A 22892-nucleotide genomic window follows, 5' to 3' on the forward strand; every position below is an offset into this window, starting at 1 on the left:
GGACTGATATTGGTACAAATGACTCTCTTATTGTATTACTTCTTGTACTGTTTTGCTAGATCTTTTGGAAGGACATTCAGACATTGCCAGACATAGACTGATGGGTTTTTAATGTATCTACCAAAGAAACTCATGGGGGAGTGTTTTTAATACTTGACCAAGAACAGATTTAAAGGAGGTTGCTTAATTATTATTCCTGCTGCCTTTAACATGGTGACATGCTTATTAACTTTTCACCATGCATCACTTTCTATCAGAGTGTTGCTGCTGCTTTTACTCTTTGTTCTCTGTCACTCCTTTCTTGACTTTGTTGGGTTGTTTTACCTTTTATAGACCCCTTGCCCATAGGAAGAATGCATGTATAGATTCTTCTGCTGGAAACAATAAGGGTGTTAGTGTTCACACTACATGTAAAATATCTAAGGGCATGACTGTAAAATGTCTCTAGAGGGGACTTTTTGTTGAGCTAAAAATACCAGGAAATTATAGGAAGGTAGTCAGCTGGAATTTTTACATTACATTTACTGACTCATGGAGTAATGTGCATGCCCTTTCAAGGAAGCAAGAATGTATGCCCTCAAATTTTTATTCATACTGGTTTGTAATGGTTGCTGTGAAATACATTTTAAGGTTAAAGTTAAGTATCATCTGTTTCTGTGGAAAACTTCTTTTTCCATTTCTGTTTGAAGCTCCTAATAATTAATTGAGACTTCCGTAAAATCAGCTCATTCATTGAACTGATGCCTTGAAGTGGCTACCTGAAAACAGAGGCTAGACAAGATTTAAGAGAATAAAAGCAGGTATTTATTTGAAGGGCCTTCAAAGGTACACCTTGGGCAGTCAAAAAGCCTCCACCCAAGATGGATGCTGGGTCACGGGTTTTTCACACTTTTATAAGTTTGGTCCATTTGCATATCAGGGTTAATTCTCCAAACCTAAGGCATCACTGTGTGCTATCAAATACTGTTAACTACTGAAACTGCAGTGTAAACCACATAATTTAAGTGAGCACCAGCAATATTTAATAGATACAGGATTATTTGCATCATATGCAGACAGGATGTTCATCTGGGGGAGGTGGCTTTTATGCTCTAACCTTGATGCCGAAGGTGGACACCTCATTATCAGTGAAAGCAGAGTCTCAGCAGCCTCACGGAGCCAGTGCCTGCCCTCTGTGTGCACCATCCTGTCTCAAGTGATAAAACTGAGATAAATGGCATGTTGGGTGCATGATGTTTTCAAGCCACATCCGCACATCCTCTAATCAATTCCACTTAATGCACATCAAATCATGTGGTACCATTTCTGCTATAACTTGCCAATTAAGCTTTCTTTTATAAAAGTATAGTTAAACTTCAGGGTGCGGTCTGAGTCTGGGTTGTTGTCAGTAGTGGAAGTGACAGTTTGTGTCAATTTTCATAATTGCTCTTGTTACTAAGAGTGATGTGAATTTTATGTAGTAAATATTTTCTTTGTAAGTTACACAAAGAAAAAATTATACATTAAATGTAAAATTTAAAAACTAATTTTAAAATTGTTCTTTTGTGACTTTTCTAGTTGTTTTTAGAAATCTATTAATTTGAAGCACTTTTTCATTTTAGGGATTTTTATGGATGGTTTTTAGTTTGCATTTTGGATTAAAGCTACCAGCTGTGTGACTTCACACAGCCTCTAGAACCAAATTCTGTTACTGCTTTTATATTTAAAGTGAATGGATAACAATGTCAGTGGTGTTTCAAAGGTATCCTGTGCTCATTCAAGTCATGTTGGAAAGAAAACTTGAACAAAATTATCAAAGCTTGCAAAAAAAATGTGATGTCAATGGGTGCAGTAAGTTTTTCTTGAAAAAAATTTTCCAAACAAACTAGTCTTAACACTAGAATCTTTCTTCTGACCTATTCCCGGAATATTTCTGTATCTTTTGCTCCTATTACATCTAATCTTCTATATAAACTGTCTTAAAATCCAAAAATTGATGCACAGAGTTTTTTTGAGGACTGTCTTAAAGTTAATTGCATGCTATAAAAACAGAGTTGTTCTTGTTCCAGTACAAAATTAAGATTTTATTGGCTTTTGAATTGGAATATAACACATCCTCTCAAAGGCAAAATTTTGAGCGTATATATTTTACTGCATAACTTTCTCTCTTCATGTATTAGAAACTCAGTAATCATTAATGTATCTTAAAGAATAAAGCATTCTAAAGTTTGTAGCTAAATGGCAGAAATTAGAACAAGTTGCTTTCATTCCACGTTAAATCTTTTGTTTAAAAGGGAAAATGTAAATAGAATAGAGTATTTGGGGAAATGTGCTGGGAGTGAGATGTCTTAACATGTCCAGGACTTCTGGACATGTAGCAGGGAGTCAGTCTTGGATTCATAGCTTATACAGCCAATCAGTTTGTTTGTGCCCTGTAAATTTACAGATTTCTTGTATTCCATACTGCAGTTCATTCTTTCTGCTGTGTGAGAAGGGTGGAAATCTAGTGGAAATTATCAGCAGAATGTCAGCTTTTCTGGCAGCTAAGCAATAGGTACATTTTCAGTTCTTACTGAATTCCTTTGTGAGACTGAAGATCAGTTTGACAGAGGCTGAAGACATCTGCTGAAGCAAATATGTCTTGTTTTCAGACAAATATGAGGAAAATAATGTTGGATTGTGCAGGAATAATTTTTGGGTTAAATGGGAAATTATTCCACACTTAATTCTTGACAAGTGTGCAGGTATATAGCATCTTTAACCTTCTTAAATGTTGAAAGCATGTATTTTAGCAGATTTTTAAATGGGCATAATTTGCTTTCTACTTTGAGTCAAAACTTAGCTTGCTTGGAAAGTAATTTTTATTTCCTAACAGGGAAGTACTCATAGTTGTTCTTAGGATTTGACATGGCCAGCACTGACATCTAAGCAAGTTACTGACCTAGTTCTAAATATATTTCTTTATTTTCTTACCAAATCATTGTTGCTATGCTGCTTGATCATTTCTTTTACCTGTATCCCCTCACACAAGGCAGCTAAGTTTGACAGGGTGTGGGACTAAGAAAGGGTTGTTTATGCCAAAAATTGAGGAAAACTATGCACTGAATTGAAAGATAGGGTTTTTTACAGTGGATTAAAAAAAAACAAACAAAAAAACCCAAAACCAACAGCAACAAAAAACTCAAACAAGAAAACAAGCCAACCAAACAAAAACCCTACCACAGCACCCCAAAAAAAACCCAACTGCATACCAAAAAAAACCTGTACTAAAGATAAACTTGTAGTCTATTGAAGTCTATTAAGAAATTGATCTCAAGAAAACCGCAAAAGCCCTGTTGATTTCTGGTGAAAACACTCTTGCATGTCATTACAAAATAATGTGTGACAATTTGGGATGATTTTAAATGTTGGTCAGCCATTCAGGACCTTAGTTTGTATCTCAAGCTCAGTGTGACCTGTGCTGTTTAAGCTCTTCCTATGAAAAAAGACTTACCCTTCCTATTTCTAACTTTAAATAGAGTGGAGAATTTAGAAAACTAAATCAGGGTTGTCATCAAGGAAGGTTTATGGAAGTTTTTGTTAATTTCAAAATAAATATTTGTTTCAGACAAGCAAGGAAGTGCTTATAACTTAACTAAAGTTCCTGCATGAGGACTGGGCATTTGCTTTAGGTTAGAGTGTGAAACATACCAGTTTAATCACAGGAAAGCCGGGGGGCGGCTTTTCTTCCTGTTTTGTAATTTATTGTGTCATCTATCTCTAAGCCTACACATGACCCAGCTTGTGATACCCGTTAATGATTATTCCAAGTGTCGTCATGAAGTTCACCTATTTTGTCATTCAGAAGCATCCAACAGAAAGCAAGCAGTAGGGTTAGCAGGGTTAGCAAATGTACAGGGAGTGAGGAGAGGTGGAGGCAGACTAACAGGCTCTGGAGAAGGAACCAAGTTATTTTACATTTTGCCAGTTGAGTGTTCTTTGAATTGTATTTATCAAGGATGTGTGACAGGTACTGTTGATTGACAGGTTGCTCAGAATCAGAGCAGTATCTGACTAGAATTAGGGGTTGGTGTGTGGAGTTTGGGTGTGTTTAAGGAAACAGTCCATTTGCTTATAGCAGATGGTTAGGCTTGATAAGCTGATTCTTATTTCATCCAAGCGTCCAAAGTGGCAGAGTTTATTCAGTCGTTCATGTGTTTCTTCAGTTTACTTAATATAAATCTTCTTCTGAGTTACACCATGCACTTCATTTATGATACAGAACATAATTCTGGTCTGGCCTCATGAGAGTAGTGCTTCATTTTCTCAGAGAGGCTGTTACATATATTTAAAACCAATTTTAAAGTTTTCAAACACATTTGAAGATACAGGATAATTTGGTTTGTACTACTCCATGAGAATGGATTCAAACACACTCTAGTGGCTATGGAATTGAGGGGTTTTCTAGTGTTTTGTATATAAAAGTTAGATTTGCTGTCATATTAACTGTATGTGTGCCAGGAAGCTTTACTGAGAGTTGTCTGGTTTCTCTCTTTCCCTGTTAGGACACTTTTTTTCTTCCATTGTCTATTTGATTATCCTCCTTGCCATTTTTCTCCCTAATTTTCAGGTAGAATTTCCATTTCATTAGTTCAAGCCCATTTTGGCTTGTTTTACGTGTCATTTCCTGTATAAGCATTCCTGTTTTCCTCTTTATGCTACATTGCTTTTGAAATATTTATAGAGTTATCACTTTTACTTTTCACTTTCTGTTTTTAAACGTTTTAATATAGTGTAAAAATCTTTAAGAGGATATTTGTAATCATACTTTAGAGAAATACTTTTAAAATTTCACATGGCTTCTAATAAAACAGTTGACTTCTGATAAAACTCTGTAAAGCAAGAGCTTAGTTCAGCGTGGCATTGGTCTGCTTTTGAAAAATCATTAGCTAATTTGGTGTGTATATTATTCACTGTTGATCTACTCTTATCATCATTAGACTTATGATGTACACCTGGAAAAAAGTAATTTCAGTGTCTCAGGTTGTTTAATATGCAAAAATTATGCCATATAGTTTAAAATGACAGCAGACAGTTTTTCCTATTTCATTATCAGTCATTCCTTAAAATCTCCCATCTTAAATCTTTGACAGTTAAATGTCATTACTTAGTTCCTCTATCCTCAAAACCACGGTGTAATCTCACAGTTAGGAGATAGCTGCCACCAGTTCTGGATTCCCCAAGGACTGGAGCTTTCAGAGGGGATTAGTGTTGTAAAGCACCTGCTTTGAGCTTCATTATGGGACTGACAAAACATGTGTTTCCCATTCCTTTCAGGGTCTTTTAAGCTGTGGGGTTCTTGAGGTGTTGTCTTTTTTTTTTTTTTGTCTCTCTCTCTTTCTTTTTTCCAGTTGCTGTTTAATTAGTCTGGTAATAGCTCATTTGATTCTAACAGCCCTTCTTTTTTAATTACACAGAAAAATATATTACATTAAAAGCCTCATAATCAAATGAAAAGTCACTCTTGAATAATAATTTAGACAAGAGATTTCTTCATGTGAAAACCAAAAATGTTAAATGCTATGTACCTTAATGAATTCCATCATGTTGCTCTTGCCTCGCCCCCCAATATCATAGAATTATATCATAAAATGGTTTGGATTGGAAGGGACCTTAAAGAACATCCAGTTCCAACCCCCCTCCCATGGGCTGGGACACCTGCCACCAGAACAGGTTGCTCAGAACCCATCTAACCTGGCCTTGAACACTTCCAGGGATGGGCATGCACAGCTTCTCAGCCCAGCCTGTTCCAGTGCCTCACCACCCTCGCAGTAAAGAATTTCTTCCTAATATCTAGACTAAACCTGCACTCTGTCAGTTTAAAGCCATTACCCCTTGTCCTGTCACTCTACTCCCTTGTCAAAAGTCCCTCTCTAGCTCCCTTGTAGCCCCTTTACATACTGGAAGGTGCTATAAGGTCTCCTCAGACTCTCCTTATATCCAGAAGAACCCCAGCTCCCACGTCCTGTCTTCATAAATGAGGTGCTCCAGCCCTCAGAAGCATCTTCATCACCCTTTCCTGGACTCACTCCAGCAGGTCCCTGTCCTTCCTGTGTTAGGGCCCCTGGAGCTGGGCACATTATTAAGGCTGTTTTCATACACAAGCTGTCATAGGTGAAATAACTTTTTTATTGTAAGTGAAGTGACAGCTTCATCTAGGCTGAAGATTGGCATAAAAACAGTGTCAGTGTTGTTGCTTTATTAATTTAAAGCTTGAATGTGTATTACTACACAGAACTTGTTTGATGGTAAGAAGATATCTTTAAATAAGATGGAGTACCTCAATGTCCAAGAAATTGAACTACTTGAAAATGAAATAAAAAGCAGCTTGCTTTTGGATTTAGGTAGAAAATGTGCCACATATTTGTAAAGTATTGTTTTTAAACCTTATTTTCTGTCAGTATTTAAGGAGGTAGTTACTGTATTTTGTGCGTCTGTCACATTTTGGGCGTCAGCTTTTCAGGTGAAAATGTGAAACAGTGGCAGATAGGAACAGTGTAATTTCTCCAAATACAGGGAGATGAAAGGCAGGGTTTTTTCCAGTTACAAATTTCTGTTATCTGAAGAACAGCTAAAAGGTATTTCTGGCAGCAGTTTAGTTCCTTGGGTGCAGAGGAGTTGACATTAGCAGCTGTAATTGCAGCCGGTTCTCATTCTCCTGTCTCTGGAGTACCTGCACAGGTACTGAACATCATGGGGCTGCATCAGGGCAGCTGATGCAGTTGAAGGATGGACTTTGGAAGTTTTGGTTCACTGTCTTAATTACTTCCTGAGACTGGAAACTTCGCTTGTACACCCACCTACTCTTCTCAGCTCACCTTCTAACTGGCCTTGAACAAAATAACTTTACTATGATAATAACTGGTTGGAATACTTAAATGTTTTCTTGTAATCCTTACGGAAGCTCTAAGTACCTGTAAAATACTTTTAATTACTGATCAGGAGTTGTTTGGGAGTCATGAGCCTGTTGTAGACGAGACAAAGTCTATCTACTCTTCAGTGTCCTGTTTCTGATCAGAAATGTGTTAAGTGTTTCAAAAAAAAAAAAAAGGCAGGAATGTTTACAGGTCTCTTACATGGTAATTGGAGAAAGACCTTAAACTTGCAGCTCAATTCTTTTAGAGTAGCCTGTATTCTTTACGACACTTTACAACACTGACATGTACATCCCTTTATCTTCAATAGTGAGATAAGGAACAGAAGTTCGTTCCTCTTCTGTGCCACTTAAAATGTTTATATGCGGTGCTCTCTTGAGCTTAGTACTAGCACTCTGTTTTTCCATGAGTGTTCCTGTGGCTTTGGACACTGTGGTAATTTTTCTTCTTTTAAGCATTTCTTTTGGTGAAGAAGTGTTTCTGCAGGGTCAGTAAATAAAACAATATAAACAGCAGTATTTTCTATGTATTTGTTAGTCCAGTGTATCCATACAACATCTTGCCTGCTTTGAGTTATCTGGAGCCAAACTCCCACTACTAGAGTTGCTACTTACAGTATAAAATGTATTGTGTGTAATTACAGTACTTTCTTGTATTCCTTGTGGGTTTTTTAATATGCTGCTAGAAGTAATAGCTTTAATTAAATTTGTTCATGCATGAGTTGGAAGTTTTCTTCCATGTGCCACCCGCTTATTTCCAATATCATGTGTTAGGATAGAATTCTGTTAATGGGAGACTGTCATCTTTAATTAGTGTTAATTATTGTCATCATGATTTCAATAAAATCACTGAAAACTATAAAGTTTTTCACATGATAGAAATGCAATAAAAATCATCTCAGAATAGTGTTTCTTGCTTTGAATTAGGATGGTAATTAAACTGTTTCAAAATAAGGTAAATATTTTAAATGGAATGTTATCAAATATTCATTCAGTTTTTATAATTTTTTTTCTATTTTTTTTCTGATTCTTCTCATTTTTAAGGACTTGATCACTAGTTTTGGAAAAAGTGCTAGTTCTGGTAAACCCATGTTTTGACAGATGATGTTCTTTCCATACCATGCAGCTCCTCTGCGTTCGTGTCTGGCAATTTCCATTTCTCTTACTCAAGACACTGAACTCTATTCTTTGAAAAAATGCTGCATGGTATTGTCAACTGAAATGTTTTAAGAGAACATTGCAAGATACTAGACTCCTCTTGCTGAAGTCCAACTATACAGGGCATATTACAAAGCTTGATTAAAGCTTTAACGCTGCTTTTTTTGCCAGTGAACATCAAAATTGATGTTCTGACCAGCAGAAGGGACCACGTGACCAATAAATTTAGGGGTATCTTCTGGATAGTACACTGCTTGACAGTTAAGTGTTGTTTTTCCAAATAGTTAACAATTCCAGTCCTTCATTAGGGTTGCAGGCATGTTTCATGAGATGTACTGTCTGCTTGCAAGCAGGAGTCATCCTACATGCTTGGGCTTTTGCTCTATACCAGTGTATTAAAGAAGCAGTTACTTTCAGCATATGGTTTATGGGGTTTTTTTCTGTGACCTTGTTTTTGCACATGCTCCTTCTCCTTTGTGTGATAATACTCTTTGGCTTAAACTTGTGTGTGTGTTTCTATATGAAAAAAATCTAGCTGCCCATCTAAAATGAGAGGAGTTTTATTTACTGTGTGCACATAGTCCTGACTGGTAGCTGTGGGTATCTGACAGTTTTAAAGAAAAAAGAGCTGCTTTTCTTTCAGTGAAATAGGGAGCTGTCAGCCAACCAAATCTGGTACCTCTGCTAAGCTTTTATATGCGGGTAAAAAAGTATTTGCACAACTGAGATTAATTTTGTCTTGTGAATGTATTTTTTGCAAGTTGTCAACCATGTCTCTTGTTTTCTGCTTTCAAAATGATGCAACATAGTGAGTTTTATTGGCCACAAATTGTGTTTTGTGATAGGAATTGCATCAGCTCTTCTCTGTGTCAGGCCATGACCTAAAACTTGAAATTATACCTTTATTTCGGTTCCAATCTGTACTAGAAATCAGCTGTTTTATGTGAAAACTCTGGGTCACCCACTTACCCTGACTTGCCTCTTGTCCTCCATTCAGGAAGTATTACATTATACTGTTGTCACAGAAAAATGGGCTTCAATGAAAAAGGTAGGGGATGGATCTATCTTCAGTGCCCAGTGATGTCACAATTACAACACAAACCTAAAAATATAATTTTAAGATTTGAAGGAACATAAAAAATATAATTGAGAAAACAGTAAGATCTCTACAGTCCTACAAGGAAAAAATACTTGTGTGTCATAGAATATTGAACATAAACTCAGGCACTGTAAACATGAACTTCAGTGTTCTCTGGTTTATTTTTACTCTTGCTAATTTTCTTAAAAACCAGAAAAAAATTGTTTTAATATGAAGACAGGGAACATCTTGATTTGTTAGAATATTAGCAGTGGTTTAGTTCTTTAGCTAGTCTATACATTACAAAAGAAAAGGTGGAGGCGGTAGCTGCTGGGTGCAAACCGATGCCACATCCTGGCTGAGAATCACATGAGGTCTAGGACAGCTACCGGTGTGAGGTCTGTTTGCAGTGAACTCACACAATAGGAGTTGCTGAAGACATGCCTGAAGCTTCCAAGGAATCTGTTTCCATACAGAGTTCGGTGTTGGAATTTCAGCTTTTCTGGCTAATTTGTTGTGTTCTGCTAAGGCACTTGGTAGCTGAGTACCTGATCTTTACCTGGCTGTTTCAAACTGAAATATGGACTGAAAGTGCTGCCTTCGAGAGTGAGACACTGGTCTAGTTAATCTGATAATAAAAGCACAGCTAGTATCAGTTGTAAAGTGGAAAGTAACTTATTTTATACTCATCAGTATATAGACAAGTCTGGCAAGGCCACAGACTAAGATGATGTTGAAAATTTTAAGCAGAATAGCTATTTCTGTATTGATATTGTTAAACAGAAGGGGCAGAACTTGGATATCTCTAGGTTGTGTAACTTGATCCAACAGTTATCCTGTGATTATAAGCAAAAAGCTCTGAAAAACCCAATCAAGACAAAAAGCTGATCTCTCTGGCCCAGAGACCTTGTTCTCATAATACCTACCATCTTTTGATACTTTTTCCAGTGTGTATTTCTCAGGCTTAGGCATAAAACATGCCGTAACAAATTTCTGTAAAGCTGTGTCAGGAACTGATGGACGTTCAATCCAAATTAAGACTGACCTTCTTTGGGATTATGAAAAAATGTTCTTCTGTTCCAGTAGAAGACCAGAAATAGTACTCATTTAAGGTATGAGTACTGATAGGGATGAGTCTTTGGAGTGAATAAAAAGTCTTAGATTATTCTACTGCAACTGTTTAGATGCAAGTCCTGTGAAAATTATGTAAATAGTTGCCACCAGTTGGGGGAAGGAAGCAGAATATATGGGGGTTTGGTTTGGTTTGGTTTGGAGTGATGGTGTTTGGGTTTTTTTTTAAAAAACATTGCTCATTGAATAGCTCTAAGTATCAGTTCTGGTGTAATTTTAAGGAGTAGCTTCTGAATAATTATGACCTTCCCACGGTCACTGGGGAATGGAGCACCAGAGTTGCACAAGTAGGGAATTTTTTTCCTTAATGTCAATGTCTTGGGGTGACTTTGTGATGTGTATCCCCTATCGCTTCCGCATGCCCAGAAAATAATTCTGTGCCTTTCTGTGCCTTTAAACTGAGCCTGAGAGGGGGGAGAGACAAAACTGAGGGAACTTTCTAAGCAGTTTGTTTTCATGTTTTCAAGGACACAGAGATAGCGAGGGCTCTGTGTTCAGCTGCGGCAGTGGAGCAAGAGTGGGGAAAGCACCCTGCTTGCTTTCGGCCGTTGTTTTCGGCTCTGTTTTCTTTCTCCGGAGAGAGACGGAGAGTTGAACTTTTGTTTTCCTGGGACTTTGTTTTATGCCAGTTAATGAAGCAAATGGAAGTGAGGGGTTATCGCTTAATTGAAGTGGAAGGCGATTTAGAAATCGGCATGCAGTTAACTGAAAGAACGTAACCAGATAGCCCCTGGCACATGGCTGAGGATAAATGACTTGTTGGGTGTCCCAGAGTTGCTCTGCAGGTGTGCAGACATGCTCTGCACAAAAATTATGGGCTACTCAAGTCAGCTTCTTAAACACTTTCTGCTTGGTGTCATGTTGAAATCATCCTTTCAAACCTTAAAAGTAGGGATGATCCTGGTTTCATGGCAACTCCTCCAGACAAATACTAGAAGAGATGTGAGGTCCAGACACTTGAAAGCTGTGGATGAATGCTTCTAGAGGGGGTTGTGTCTCACCCAAATAAACAAAACACAGTTCATTAGGAATATGGTTCTCAGTCTATATAAAGAAGATCTCTCAAATAATGAGGATGACTGAGGTACTTAAAATAGTTAAGCCACTTCAGAATAAATAGCAAGGGAGGTGGCTTTCCTAGTTGAGGGTGTTTCTTGACCCTCTTAGTTGTCGGTCTTTAGCTTTCACTATTAGTGGTAATTACGTCTTTAATGCTTCCTCTCCTTTAAAGTTTGTGTACTGTAATCACTGTAATTGTGTGCCCATTACTTGTATAATTATAGTCTGTACTTAGGCTTTGGATTTTGTGAAGTATGCATTCATAGCACCATATCCCTGAGTGTAACTGTTGTTAGGCTTCAGGTTGAACCATTTTCCATTTTACAGTTAATTGGGAAAAGGTAATCACTCCAACCACTTTGTATGTCTGAGACTTTTTACATTCAGGTCATAAATTTGGCTGGCTTTTGGTATGCAAACTGCTCAATTAATTACTTTTTTGATATTTTCTCAGGAGAAATTATTCATTACTATAGGTTTTTAATTCAAATAAACAAAAGCATGGATATTCAGATACCAAATTTGTCTGGCTTTGTTCACGGCACTGGACGGGAATTTTGGTTTATTTGTCAGAAAGTTGTTGCTCTGCATAGGGACACCTGTTATCTAACACCTTCTTTCTACTTCTAGAATTCTTCACTGTCTCAGGTGTCTTGGTGACACTGAAGTCTAACTGGTTGTGGTTTCTTTCATGAACACTACATTTTTATACTGTATGTTCTTCAGGGCTATTACTTTACAGAGGTTTTTTTACTGGAATTACTCTTCAGAACAATTAGGTGCATGTAACTTTAAAAAAAACCTGCCAGCTGTTTTAGACCAAATAAGTCTTCCAGGTTTATAATAACAAAAATACTTTTTAAAGCAACTTCTCTTTGAGAGAGAGGAGCTATTCCAGCTTTGTTATCATAAGAAGTTTTTCAGGCACTTACAAGGAGAGCAACTCATATTTAAACAACTGGACTGTTGTAGATATGTTGCACATTCAGTTAATTAGATTGTACATACATGTGCTTGTATTCAGTAATACCACTTGAAATACTTGGAAGGTAGCTCTTGCTGCTTGTGTAAGAAAATGCTAGCATTTTATGATACTCTAAGGAAAAAGTCATCAACTGGAAGAAGTGGGAGTAAATTGCAGAACTATTTACAAAGTCAATCTAGTCCTATTTTTAACATGTTATTACTGTCTTAGCTAACAATAAAGAAGTCGTTATGCAGAAACATAAAATGTGTTATGGTCTAAACTTAGGCAGGCTCTCTGTGGTGTGTTCACATTTCATCTCTTAAGCTTCGTGCTGTAGTCATGTGGCCATTTTAATTCCACACGAGTTTTTGCTGCAGTCAAAACATGCTACTGCTTTCTTTACCTCTGGCCAGTTTTCTAGTATTTCCTAAATGTTTAAGTCCTGATACTGGAAGCTTTTGCATATATAATTTGTAATCTCACATATATCCATCGTTTTAACAGCTCATGGGATTACTTAAGCAAAACACAAACCACATGCCGGCATTTTTTCAAGTATGTATTTTTTCCATGCAGTCCCTGTTTCTGGCAAGGGCAAGTTATGCATCAGTGTTGCAATTTTTTAAGTCATCCTGACATGTACAGCATATTTCAGTGGGGTTCATACGCAGGAAGTTGTGTGAGGATTTAGAGAGTTTCCTTGTAGTCTTCAGCACTTCTATACCCGTGTTTCACAAAGTAAAAATGGGGAGAGGAATGAAATCCACTACCATATAATTTAAATATTGTATAATTATTTTCACTTTTCAGATGTTCCTCCAGCGGATCAAGAAAAGCTTTTTATCCAGAAGTTACGACAATGTTGTGTTCTTTTTGACTTCGTTTCTGATCCACTAAGTGACCTAAAGTGGAAGGAAGTAAAACGAGCAGCTTTAAGTGAAATGGTAGAATATATCACACACAATCGCAATGTGATTACGGAACCTATTTACCCTGAAGTAGTACATATGGTAAGTGATTTAACAATGAGAACTTTATGTTTAATCATTCAGTGTCGATTCTTCAGCTGTATCACTTTATCTTAAGAAATTTTGCTGAAATCTTCAAAAACAATCAACTCTGTTTGCACATCTGCAAAAGAATAAGAGGGCTTTGAAATTTTATTGCTAGGGTTGTTTTTTTTCTTTTTAAGATAGAAACTAGACAAATATATGAAGCAGAATTAGATGATGGTTTAAGTTGGTAAAAATAAAATCTTGTATTTAAAAAAAAAAGTGTTTCTTTTCTTCCCCTTTTTTGGAATAGATGTTTATAAAAATTGGGAGGAAAGTTAAAAAAGAATTATATATACATATATAGTTAAAAAAAATGTAAATTGTAAAACTGGAATTTTAAAAAATTGGAAGATTAGAATTAAGATCACCTGTGCAATCTTGACACTTGTTGTCCTGTTCAGTACCAGAGACTGACTTTATTCTGTGTTCAGAGGTGAGAATGAGAGTCAGACTTAATAAAGTACACAGGATGGCAGATGAGGTTTCTGCTGGAACAAGTTGTGTGAACCATTCAGACCTGTATTGTTCCTCCCTTCTCACTGTCCAAATCCTGGCTAGCTAGACCTAGCTTATGTTTCTGTTGTGTGCAGGGCCTCTCCAGAGGAGGCGGCCACGAAACTACAGCAGAGTCCTTCAGCTCTCAGCATGGTAGTGACCAGACACCAGTGGCCTGGAGTAGCAGTTGGGTTTGTAGCTGTTGTCTGCAAGGCCCTGAGAACAGAAAGCATCTTTTGAAATTCCTGACTAATAAGCCTACAAGAAACTCTTGGCTATGTGTAACAGGATGGTTTTTCCTAAGGGTTCATAGCTTAGGGTGAATTTTCAGGGGTTTGAGAAAACAGTGCTTCTTTAACATAAATATGAACTTAGTCAAATTTTAGTGGTCCTTCTGCAAATCAGAGACCTTGAAGCTTCTTCAGAGATTCTAAGGATTTATACTATGTAGGATGTTGCTTATGATGAAGACTGTTATCTAAATCAGCCATAAGTGTTTACTGATACAGAAGTTATTTTCATGAGAACTTAATGATTATATGATAATGACACATAACTGGATGTCAAACATGTACCCAAAGCATTGAGGATGGTTAATGAGGAGATGTGGGATCACGACTTCCCCCATGTTTTGATAACTTATTTATATATCTGGGTTTTTTCTAATTGATTGCTTATTTTGGAATACTTGACACTGTTGAAAAGAGAGACATGAAAGAGAATAAGCTTGCTGAGACTTTTTTTGGATAAAATGGAGTTCATGATGAGTTCTTGAATTACCAATGTCAGACTTTGGTGCTTGCTCTGTGCAAGAATTCTTAACTGTCCATATTTTATCACTTGTGCTTTCCATGCCTGTATTATCTTCCTCCATCAAACAGTTATGGCCAGAGTACCTTTGGCTAAGGAGAATATAATACTTCCTTTGCGTTCAGATGCAGCCCAATGGTAATCAAGTCTGCACTTGGGTCAGTTGAACAAATCTTGCAGCAGAATTTGGCTGCTATCTTGATTGCCAATGTTTTGCTGGTAGCATGCAGTGTCCAAAGATTACTTCAGTGAATTTAAAATGCTTTTTGTGTGCAAGGATCTAAAGGGTGTGGGGTTTCCTTGCATTGGTTTTACACAGCACTATGAGAGACACTGTCAGTGAAGGCACCTGGACTGGCATTTTGAGGTTAAGTTCAGATAGGTTTTTTCCTTTGATCATTTGTTGAAATAACTGTATTCTTTCTCCAATAGTGTTACAATCTTTCCTTTAGACATGTATGTGTAGATTGTCATTTACATTTGCTAAATTCTAGCCATATATCTTAGTCAATTGTAGCGATTTTAAGGAAAATTAATGTAGTGTCTTCATGTACTTTAAAACTCTTCCAAGAAACAATGATAAGTTATGTGCTGCCACTGAATTATATTAATAAGGAATAGCATTTTCAGTTAAGTTATGAGGATTAAGAAATACTCAGATTTAAGAATGGTTCTCAGATTGGAAAGTTTGTGGAGTTGGCAGGGAAACTGGGGTTTTGCTGTGCTATTCTGTCAAACTTCAGAGCTTGGACATTACTTGTTTATGTACGTACATGTGTACATGCTAGATGTATGTCTAAGTTCTGTTTGGTGTTATTGAATTATTATTTAGGCCAGTCACTTAGAGCAATGAATTTCACAGGTTATCCATTTAATAGAAATAAAATAATGTTTCTTTTTCCATAGCTTCAAACATTCTTTCTCTCTGACAAAAGAAACATCTACCTTATAATCTGATTCTTCTCTATTCTTTATAATTCTTAACGCTTGTGTCATGACTCTCCACTCCACTCTTCTTTTTTTTGTACTTTAAGTATCCAGGACTAAATTATAATAAGATCTTTTCATTAAGCTATGTGTTCATCTAGTGGCTTAGCCAATAATTTAATGTTAAGCCTAAGTCTGTTTATCAAAAGTTATGAGAAACTAATTTGTAAAATGGATTTAATGTTCTTCGTCAGAGTGCATTCAAGAGTGTTTTCTCGTTCTTCCTCAAAGAGCCAGCTGATACGTCCTTCAAATTCGTTTTATATTTCTAAGCAAAGGTGTCATGAAAAAAGAAATGTTTTATTAGCTACAAGTTCCATTTCCTAGGTATAATATAGTTAAGTACCTCTTCTCAAAATTACAACATGTGTAGGCAAATGTCTGAGTAAATTTTGTAAATGTACATGATATATTTAGGGTTTTGTGATGAAAAGCATCCTTTGCAGATTCTTACTTAGAATAGAATATATGCTTTTTTTACCTCAGCTTTTGAAGAAAGCACAGCTTTATGAGAATATTCTGTTGTGCACTAGCACATAGGGTAGTAGTACTTTTTTTTGATACTATATATAGAAGCAGATCTAATTCTATTCAGCAACTGAAGTGGTTTTCACTGCAACTTTTCATGCATTATTAAAACTACATACTCAGTTATACCCATGTGAGCTTGAGTTTTTTGGTGGTTTTTTGTTTGGTTTTTTTTTGGTTGGTTTGTTTTTGAAGGGGTGTTGCAGGTGTGGTGTTCCCTCTCTTGAGTCTAGAATAAGAGGAATTGCTGTGAATAGAAGTGTGCTACTTGTTGCCCTATTAACTATTAGGTTGGCTTTCTTCATATGAATACATAAGGCACAGTCTTTCAGTTTATATGGCTGTTCATTCAAAGCTGTTCATGTCAGGCTTCACTCAGACTGCTCAGCAGAAGGGAGGAGAAAATGTGTAGTATCTCTGATGCCTACTTGCTTGAAAATATTCTCTTGTTGTATGAAGTGGGCCACGAGAAAAGCAGGGTTTGTGACTACCATTACAGCAAATGCCCCTGTACTGGTAAAAATGCAGGTTGTTTGCTTTTCCTTTTTTTCTTCTCCCATCCTCCTATGTCCTTTGAAGTCGAGTGTTAGTGCTGACAGCACAGACAGAATTTTGACATGCTAGGCCAGTGTTCATAAAGCCTTTAATTTCGTAAGTTGGGGGGGGCTTGTGGAATTTTTGTCGTCATGGGGGGAGGAGCTGGGGAGGGAATGTTTTTCAGTTATGCTGTGTTCACTTACACTTCTGTGGGAAATTTGCCTTAGAGGAAATGAGGCTTTGCAAATTGTGTCTTGTTTGTTTTGACTGAGAAGTTAGAAAAAAGATCAGCCATTGGATGGGTAAAGGACTCAATGATATTAATTCCTTGTAAATTTTCCTAAACGTCAGTGGCTTAATAGACAAGAGAGTTTCAGGTTAGTGCTTTCAATGCAAGATACTGCAGCATGATTTGAGCATATCTGTATTCTGTTGGTCAAGGATATAAAATGCAAAACAGATCACATCAGGCTTCACTGGTTCATTTCTCTTTCCATTTGCTGTTTTCAAAAATACAAAATACAAAACTTTGTTGCTAACACCTGATAAGACACAGATTTTCTTTTTTATAGTGAGAGCCTGAGACTTTAAGAATTCTTTAGATTAGATTATTCTTCCATTTTTTTAACAACCTTAGCAAGTTTTAAATTTCAAGTCTAGTCTTCCTGGATTTTTTTTTCTTGGAAGCCCACTGATTATAGCAAATTTTCACTGTATTTTTTAAAAAAAGGGTGATCACTTGATGTCCATGCTTTTAAAAAGGGGAACATAAAGATATATCAGCTTTGCTTTTAATTCTCTGAAGTAGTAATTATTCTGACATGTCAGTCTTTGTGTGTATCACTTATATCTCAGTTGCTGGAATGAAGGAATATTATGAAGAAAAACAGCGTCAGGATGACTTTTCCCTCATGGGAATATAACGTAAGCCTTGCAGACTTAGCTGATGCAGTTTGATACTGCCTCCCCCTGTCTGCTCAGCCATCTGTCAGATGTGAGATGGCAGGACAGCACATACATATGGTCCTTGGCCCTGCCAGTTAATAGGTAATTTGCAGCATTGTTTTAAACTGGGAATGGAGGTGTTAATGAGAAGTCAGAATGTGAAGAGGGAAACATGGCATTGTTGCTTTTCCCAGACTCCCACCAAAGATGGGTGAAATGCATACCTCTGCAAAGAAGCGTCTTTACAGCGAGACAACTTAGTCTGTCAGAGCTTTCTAGTAAATGTCATGTGATCAACAAAAGAGCTTTGTTTGATGCTATTTAAAAAAAACCAAACCAACAATCAACAAAAAGAAAAAAAAAAACCAGCTCAGTAAACCTGAGAAAACAGTAAAAATGTGCATATGGCACATGTGTTTATTATCTATGGTGGAATTTGAACATTAATAAAGACTGAAATTTTGTCATAAAGAATAGATTTTAGATGTGATGTTGGAGTAGACCTTTCATTCTGAATAGCTACATTGTAAGCAAATTCAAACTTGTGGGGTTTAAATTTTTTTCCTTAAATTGATCTGTACTTGTTGAAAGCGTAGGAACCTTTCAACTGATGCAAAAGAATGTTTTGTTCATTTTATCTTCAAATAAGTCATTCGTTCAGTGCAAGTGCCAGTGGAGGCATCTTTTATTCTCTAACTGGCCCTGGAGATTTCCTGTACTGGCATGTTTGCTGAGCCAAATACTGATTTTCTTGCAAAGGCTCTGTAAATGTTTCTGCTGTTCCTGGTGATGTAGCCTTCTGCAAATAATTTTCTTTATCCTGGCAAATCAGCTTCTCTGCCCTGTTGTCTCTTACTTGGCCAGACTTGGGAAATGTTGACTCCAATTTTCTTCTAAATACCTGCAGAAAGACACCTCCAATATGTTACAGCAATAGAATATCAATAACAATGTGTAAGTTGACTCTTGCCAGTACTTGTGGTGCATATCTAGGATGGAGCCTCACTATGCCTTGTGCTGAAGCCCCATGCAGCCAGCTGCAGTTGATTTGATAAATCAGTTTGGCAAAGGATATAGCTCTCTGTTCAATGTAGTCACCATTCTTATCATGAACGAATGTTTACCAAAATTTATTTTAAAATATCTTGGTATTTTTTAAGCACAAAATTATCTGTTTATTTGAAAACAGAATTCATTTTAGTCTTGTAAGGAGAAATGGAATTGAACAGAATTTCTTTATGGAGCCTAATATGCCCAGTCATAATGAAGGGTCAGGACAATCCACCACTGTGGATTTGTTTTGACCGTCTTCTCCTTCTGCAGTGTGTTCAAGCTGCTGAGGGACTGGGGCATTTGTCTTAAAGGATCATTCTGAAGTAGCAGAGGGGATTTGGGACCATATACTAATTTGAATTGATCTCTGGTTTTTTTTCGTTCTGTACAAAAATAAGATCAGATTGCTTGGTATTGGACTGATGATGAGTAAGCAAGAAAACAGAACAAGAAAGTCTGTTGAGCACACTTGCACTGCTAAACAGATGACCTTTTTCTACTTGCTCAGCAATTCAGTTGTCTCATATCAGTGACTGCCCTACTGAGCATTCTGGATTGCAAGTGAAGTTAAGGAATTTGCCTCCTTTCAGTACTGACAGCCATAGCTGTCCTGCATATACAGATAAAGTCTTTCTCAGGTTTTCTTACTGGAGATACACCCAAACCTTACACTTGCACAATAAACCCCCGACTTGAACACACAGTAAAGTTTTAATTAACTCCTCAGGGTGTGAGAAGAACCATTTGTATCCCTAGCTAGCTATTCCATTCTTACCCACAAGGAAGCCAGCTGGTTTTGCAACCTGTCCTTACAGGTGGAGAATTTGGGATACTGCAGACCTTTTTAAAATCTTTGCACCATTCTAGGTAAGGTTACTCTTGCAAATGCATGTTAAATTTATTCCCAAAAAGTCATGTAAGATTTGTTTTGTTCAGCCAACAAGTTCTTTTTACTTGCATTATATGCATTGTAGGAATTAATATAAATGTGATTATTTCAGATTATATATTTTTATTTAAAATCAAGTTACATGCATTTAGTGATGAGGCGGTTTTGTCTAGAATAGGACCTCTTAGAAAAGTTTTCATTCCATGTGTCAGGGAAGGGGGATTTGTTTACTTTTTTATGGACTTGTAAACTTTCCTCATGCTTAAAGGTTTTGTGAAGAGTGCTGCTTTGATTCCTGCATAGTATGAATTTGTATCTAGACAAGCACTTGTAAACACTAAAATATGTGTGTATCAACAACTGGAAAAGCAATTCATGTTTGTAGACTGGTCCTCTTTCATGAGGATGCTAAATGTTTTGCAGGGGGTTCAGAATTCAGACAGTGAAATACTGAAGGGATTAGGGTGTGTATTTCTCTCCCATCAATGCTCTGTAATGTCAGGTATATGGGCATGGTTTAAGAGAAATACCACTGGGGATGGTGGTATTGTGGAATTTGGTTTTGAAGTGTTCCCATATGTGTGCAGCCACTATGTGAAATGAAACTAATAATATTTTACAGAGAAGAACAGATGTGAGTAATCTTTGATTTGCGTCTCTACTTCTGACTTACATTTTTGCAGTTTGCTGCAAGGTCTTATGAAGTGTGTATATATAAAAATGTTTGTGTAAACATTTTACGTACTTTTGCTTACATACATGTCTGTGTGTAGAGAGATCAGGACAGTATATTATATATGTATAATATAATATATATATATATAAAATATATAATATATATATAACACATCCTGACAGTAGCTTTGTGCTTTAAAGAGTTACTGTGTGGAAAAGTGTTCTCCAGGTTGGAAGTCTTTCAAACAGTTCCTCAGTGTTTAAAATACTGCATTATACAGCTTGTATTTTTGCAAATGTTAATTCAAATAGTTCATGTAAAGAATTCTTAGTCAAAACCATCTTTGAAATCTTTTTTATAGTCATTCACTTGTTTCAGAGTTCTTAAAGGCACCTGTAATTTCAGTTTGCAGTTAATATGTTTCGAACATTACCACCATCTTCCAATCCAACGGGAGCAGAATTTGATCCAGAGGAGGATGAACCAACCTTAGAAGCTGCATGGCCTCATCTACAGGTACTTCATGGAGACTGAACGGTCACAGTCTGTAACAGAATTTTGGCATTAAATTCATAGTTCTAAATTGTTTAGGTTATGTGTTTATCTCAAATCAGTTACTTTTCTATGTAATTTTAAAAATGTGTTTCTTGAATTAAAACTGATAATCTTAAAAAAAAAATCAGTTGTTATCAGTTAAAGGCTCATTGTTTCTTGTGGTAGAGATGTAACTGCTGAGATTTTAAATGAGCTTGTATTTGTCATTATGAATGCTTTGATCTGGCTCTGGCACAGCTTTAGCTTTCAGAGGCACCGTGACAAACAGAGAAGAACAGAGAATTCTTAGAACATGTACTTCTGGGCATGATAAATATTAGATTACTATGTGTCATTTGAGTAAAGAGTAGTGATGGAGCTCAGCAGAATTTCAGCAGTTTAAAGAACCTCAAGTTCTTGTAATTTGTCAGGAGAGCAAAAGCAAAGCTTTTACTTGTGTTACATAGATAAATATAACTAAAAACGTTCTGCAGTTCTGAGCAACTAATTACCAGTTTTAGTAATGTGATGCTTATAAAATGATTCTTGTTTAAAAGACTAATACTGGTTTTCTTGTTGTTTATTTTTTCCAGCTTGTTTATGAATTTTTCTTAAGGTTTTTAGAATCTCCAGATTTTCAACCTAATATAGCGAAGAAATATATTGATCAGAAGTTTGTATTACAGGTGAGGTAAAAAAAGAAATTATTTAACTGCAAGCTCTGAATTGGATTTACAATGCATTAGATTCAGTTAAAGTCCATCCTTTTTCCCTGTTTGCAGCTTTTAGAGCTCTTTGACAGTGAAGATCCTCGTGAAAGAGATTTTCTTAAAACAACTCTTCACAGAATATATGGGAAATTCTTAGGCTTAAGAGCTTACATCCGGAAGCAAATTAATAATATATTTTATAGGTATGTCAACATCTTTGTATTACGGTGAGCATGTTATCAGGTATGCAATTAAAACACTCCAAGACACTACTAGCAATTTTTTTAATTCTTTATATGTTTATACTCAATATTGCTACATCTAACAGTAATTAATACCACTCTGGGAGATTTAGATTAGGGTAGTCTTGCACATGGTGTAAATCTGGCAGCTGAAATTTGAGTTAGTATATGATTTAGTGGGTGGTTTGATATCTTTGTGGGAGGCTTTTTTTTCTTATTGGGTGGTAGTGTTGTATTACAATAATGCCTTCATAAGGTGTAGTTCTTCATAATGCAGAAAATGGGCTGAAATTGAATGACTGAGAGATCTGTAATTTGCTGGAAGGAACACATTTGCTGCTTCTTCTTTCCTCAAAATTGAGATGTACAGTTGAGTTCTTGTGAAGTCTTTGTTGATCACCATAGAATAAACTGTAGTATTATCACTAATACAAAAAAAAAAGGAGATGAAAAATTATTCCCCTGTATTACCAAAGGTCTTTGGAAGTGTGTTTTTACTGCTTTTATGTCTAGTGTGAATGCAAGATTATGGTGCCTGTTTCAATTTTTTCATCTTGATATTCTTTGCTTTTCTACAAATAATTACGTTGTATATCAGTTTTACACTCTTTCCATCACACTTCCCTTTTTCTCTACCACTGTTTTCATCCCAAAATGAATGTGTGGTGCTACCTCTTTAAGAAAATAGTGAAAAGCTGCCAGGCCCTCAGTGCCATCTAATGAATGGCACCCGGCAGTACCAGCTGTAGAGGGAGCTGATCTTCCCTGCCTATGGCAACAACTAAGCCTTTAGAAAATATACAGAGGAGCTACTTTAAAAAAATTAGTGAGCCTCTACTGTCTTGCAGTCAACTGCTCTTGACAGGACATATGAAGAGCCAGTATATCCCAAGGAGAAAGTACAGGTGGATCTTAAAGATGCAGATTTTTTTTCCCCACACATGGATTTTATTTAATTAAATCCATAATGCGTAATTTGGTCAAATATCTGAACCAGATGGTAAAACAGCATTGCAGTGCATTATAGTGCACTTCTGCAAAGTGTTTTTATTTGCCACTTTGCTTTCAGAGATAATGGAAGCAAGGTCTTCAAACACAGATAGTTCTGGTGCTAAGTTTTTGAAATACTTAAGAAATTATCTGGTC

The 22892-nt window shown here is 36.5% G+C and overlaps 1 protein-coding gene across 4 annotated transcripts in view; it reads left to right on the top strand.

Annotated features, from left to right (window-relative positions):
* The window catches only part of PPP2R5C (protein phosphatase 2 regulatory subunit B'gamma), a 77983-nt gene that overhangs the window by 36486 nt on the left and 18605 nt on the right, over positions 1–22892 (top strand). For all 4 annotated transcript variants that reach the window (XM_069018278.1, XM_069018280.1, XM_069018279.1 and 1 more), the window contains 4 exons: positions 13096–13295; positions 20666–20776; positions 21388–21480; positions 21577–21707. In XM_069018278.1, coding sequence (XP_068874379.1) covers positions 13096–13295; positions 20666–20776; positions 21388–21480; positions 21577–21707 — 535 coding nt within the window. The remainder of the gene's footprint in view (positions 1–13095; positions 13296–20665; positions 20777–21387; positions 21481–21576; positions 21708–22892) is intronic.

Source organism: Aphelocoma coerulescens, chromosome 5 (assembly GCF_041296385.1).
Source record: "Aphelocoma coerulescens isolate FSJ_1873_10779 chromosome 5, UR_Acoe_1.0, whole genome shotgun sequence".
In the NCBI taxonomy this organism is placed as follows: domain Eukaryota; kingdom Metazoa; phylum Chordata; class Aves; order Passeriformes; family Corvidae; genus Aphelocoma; species Aphelocoma coerulescens.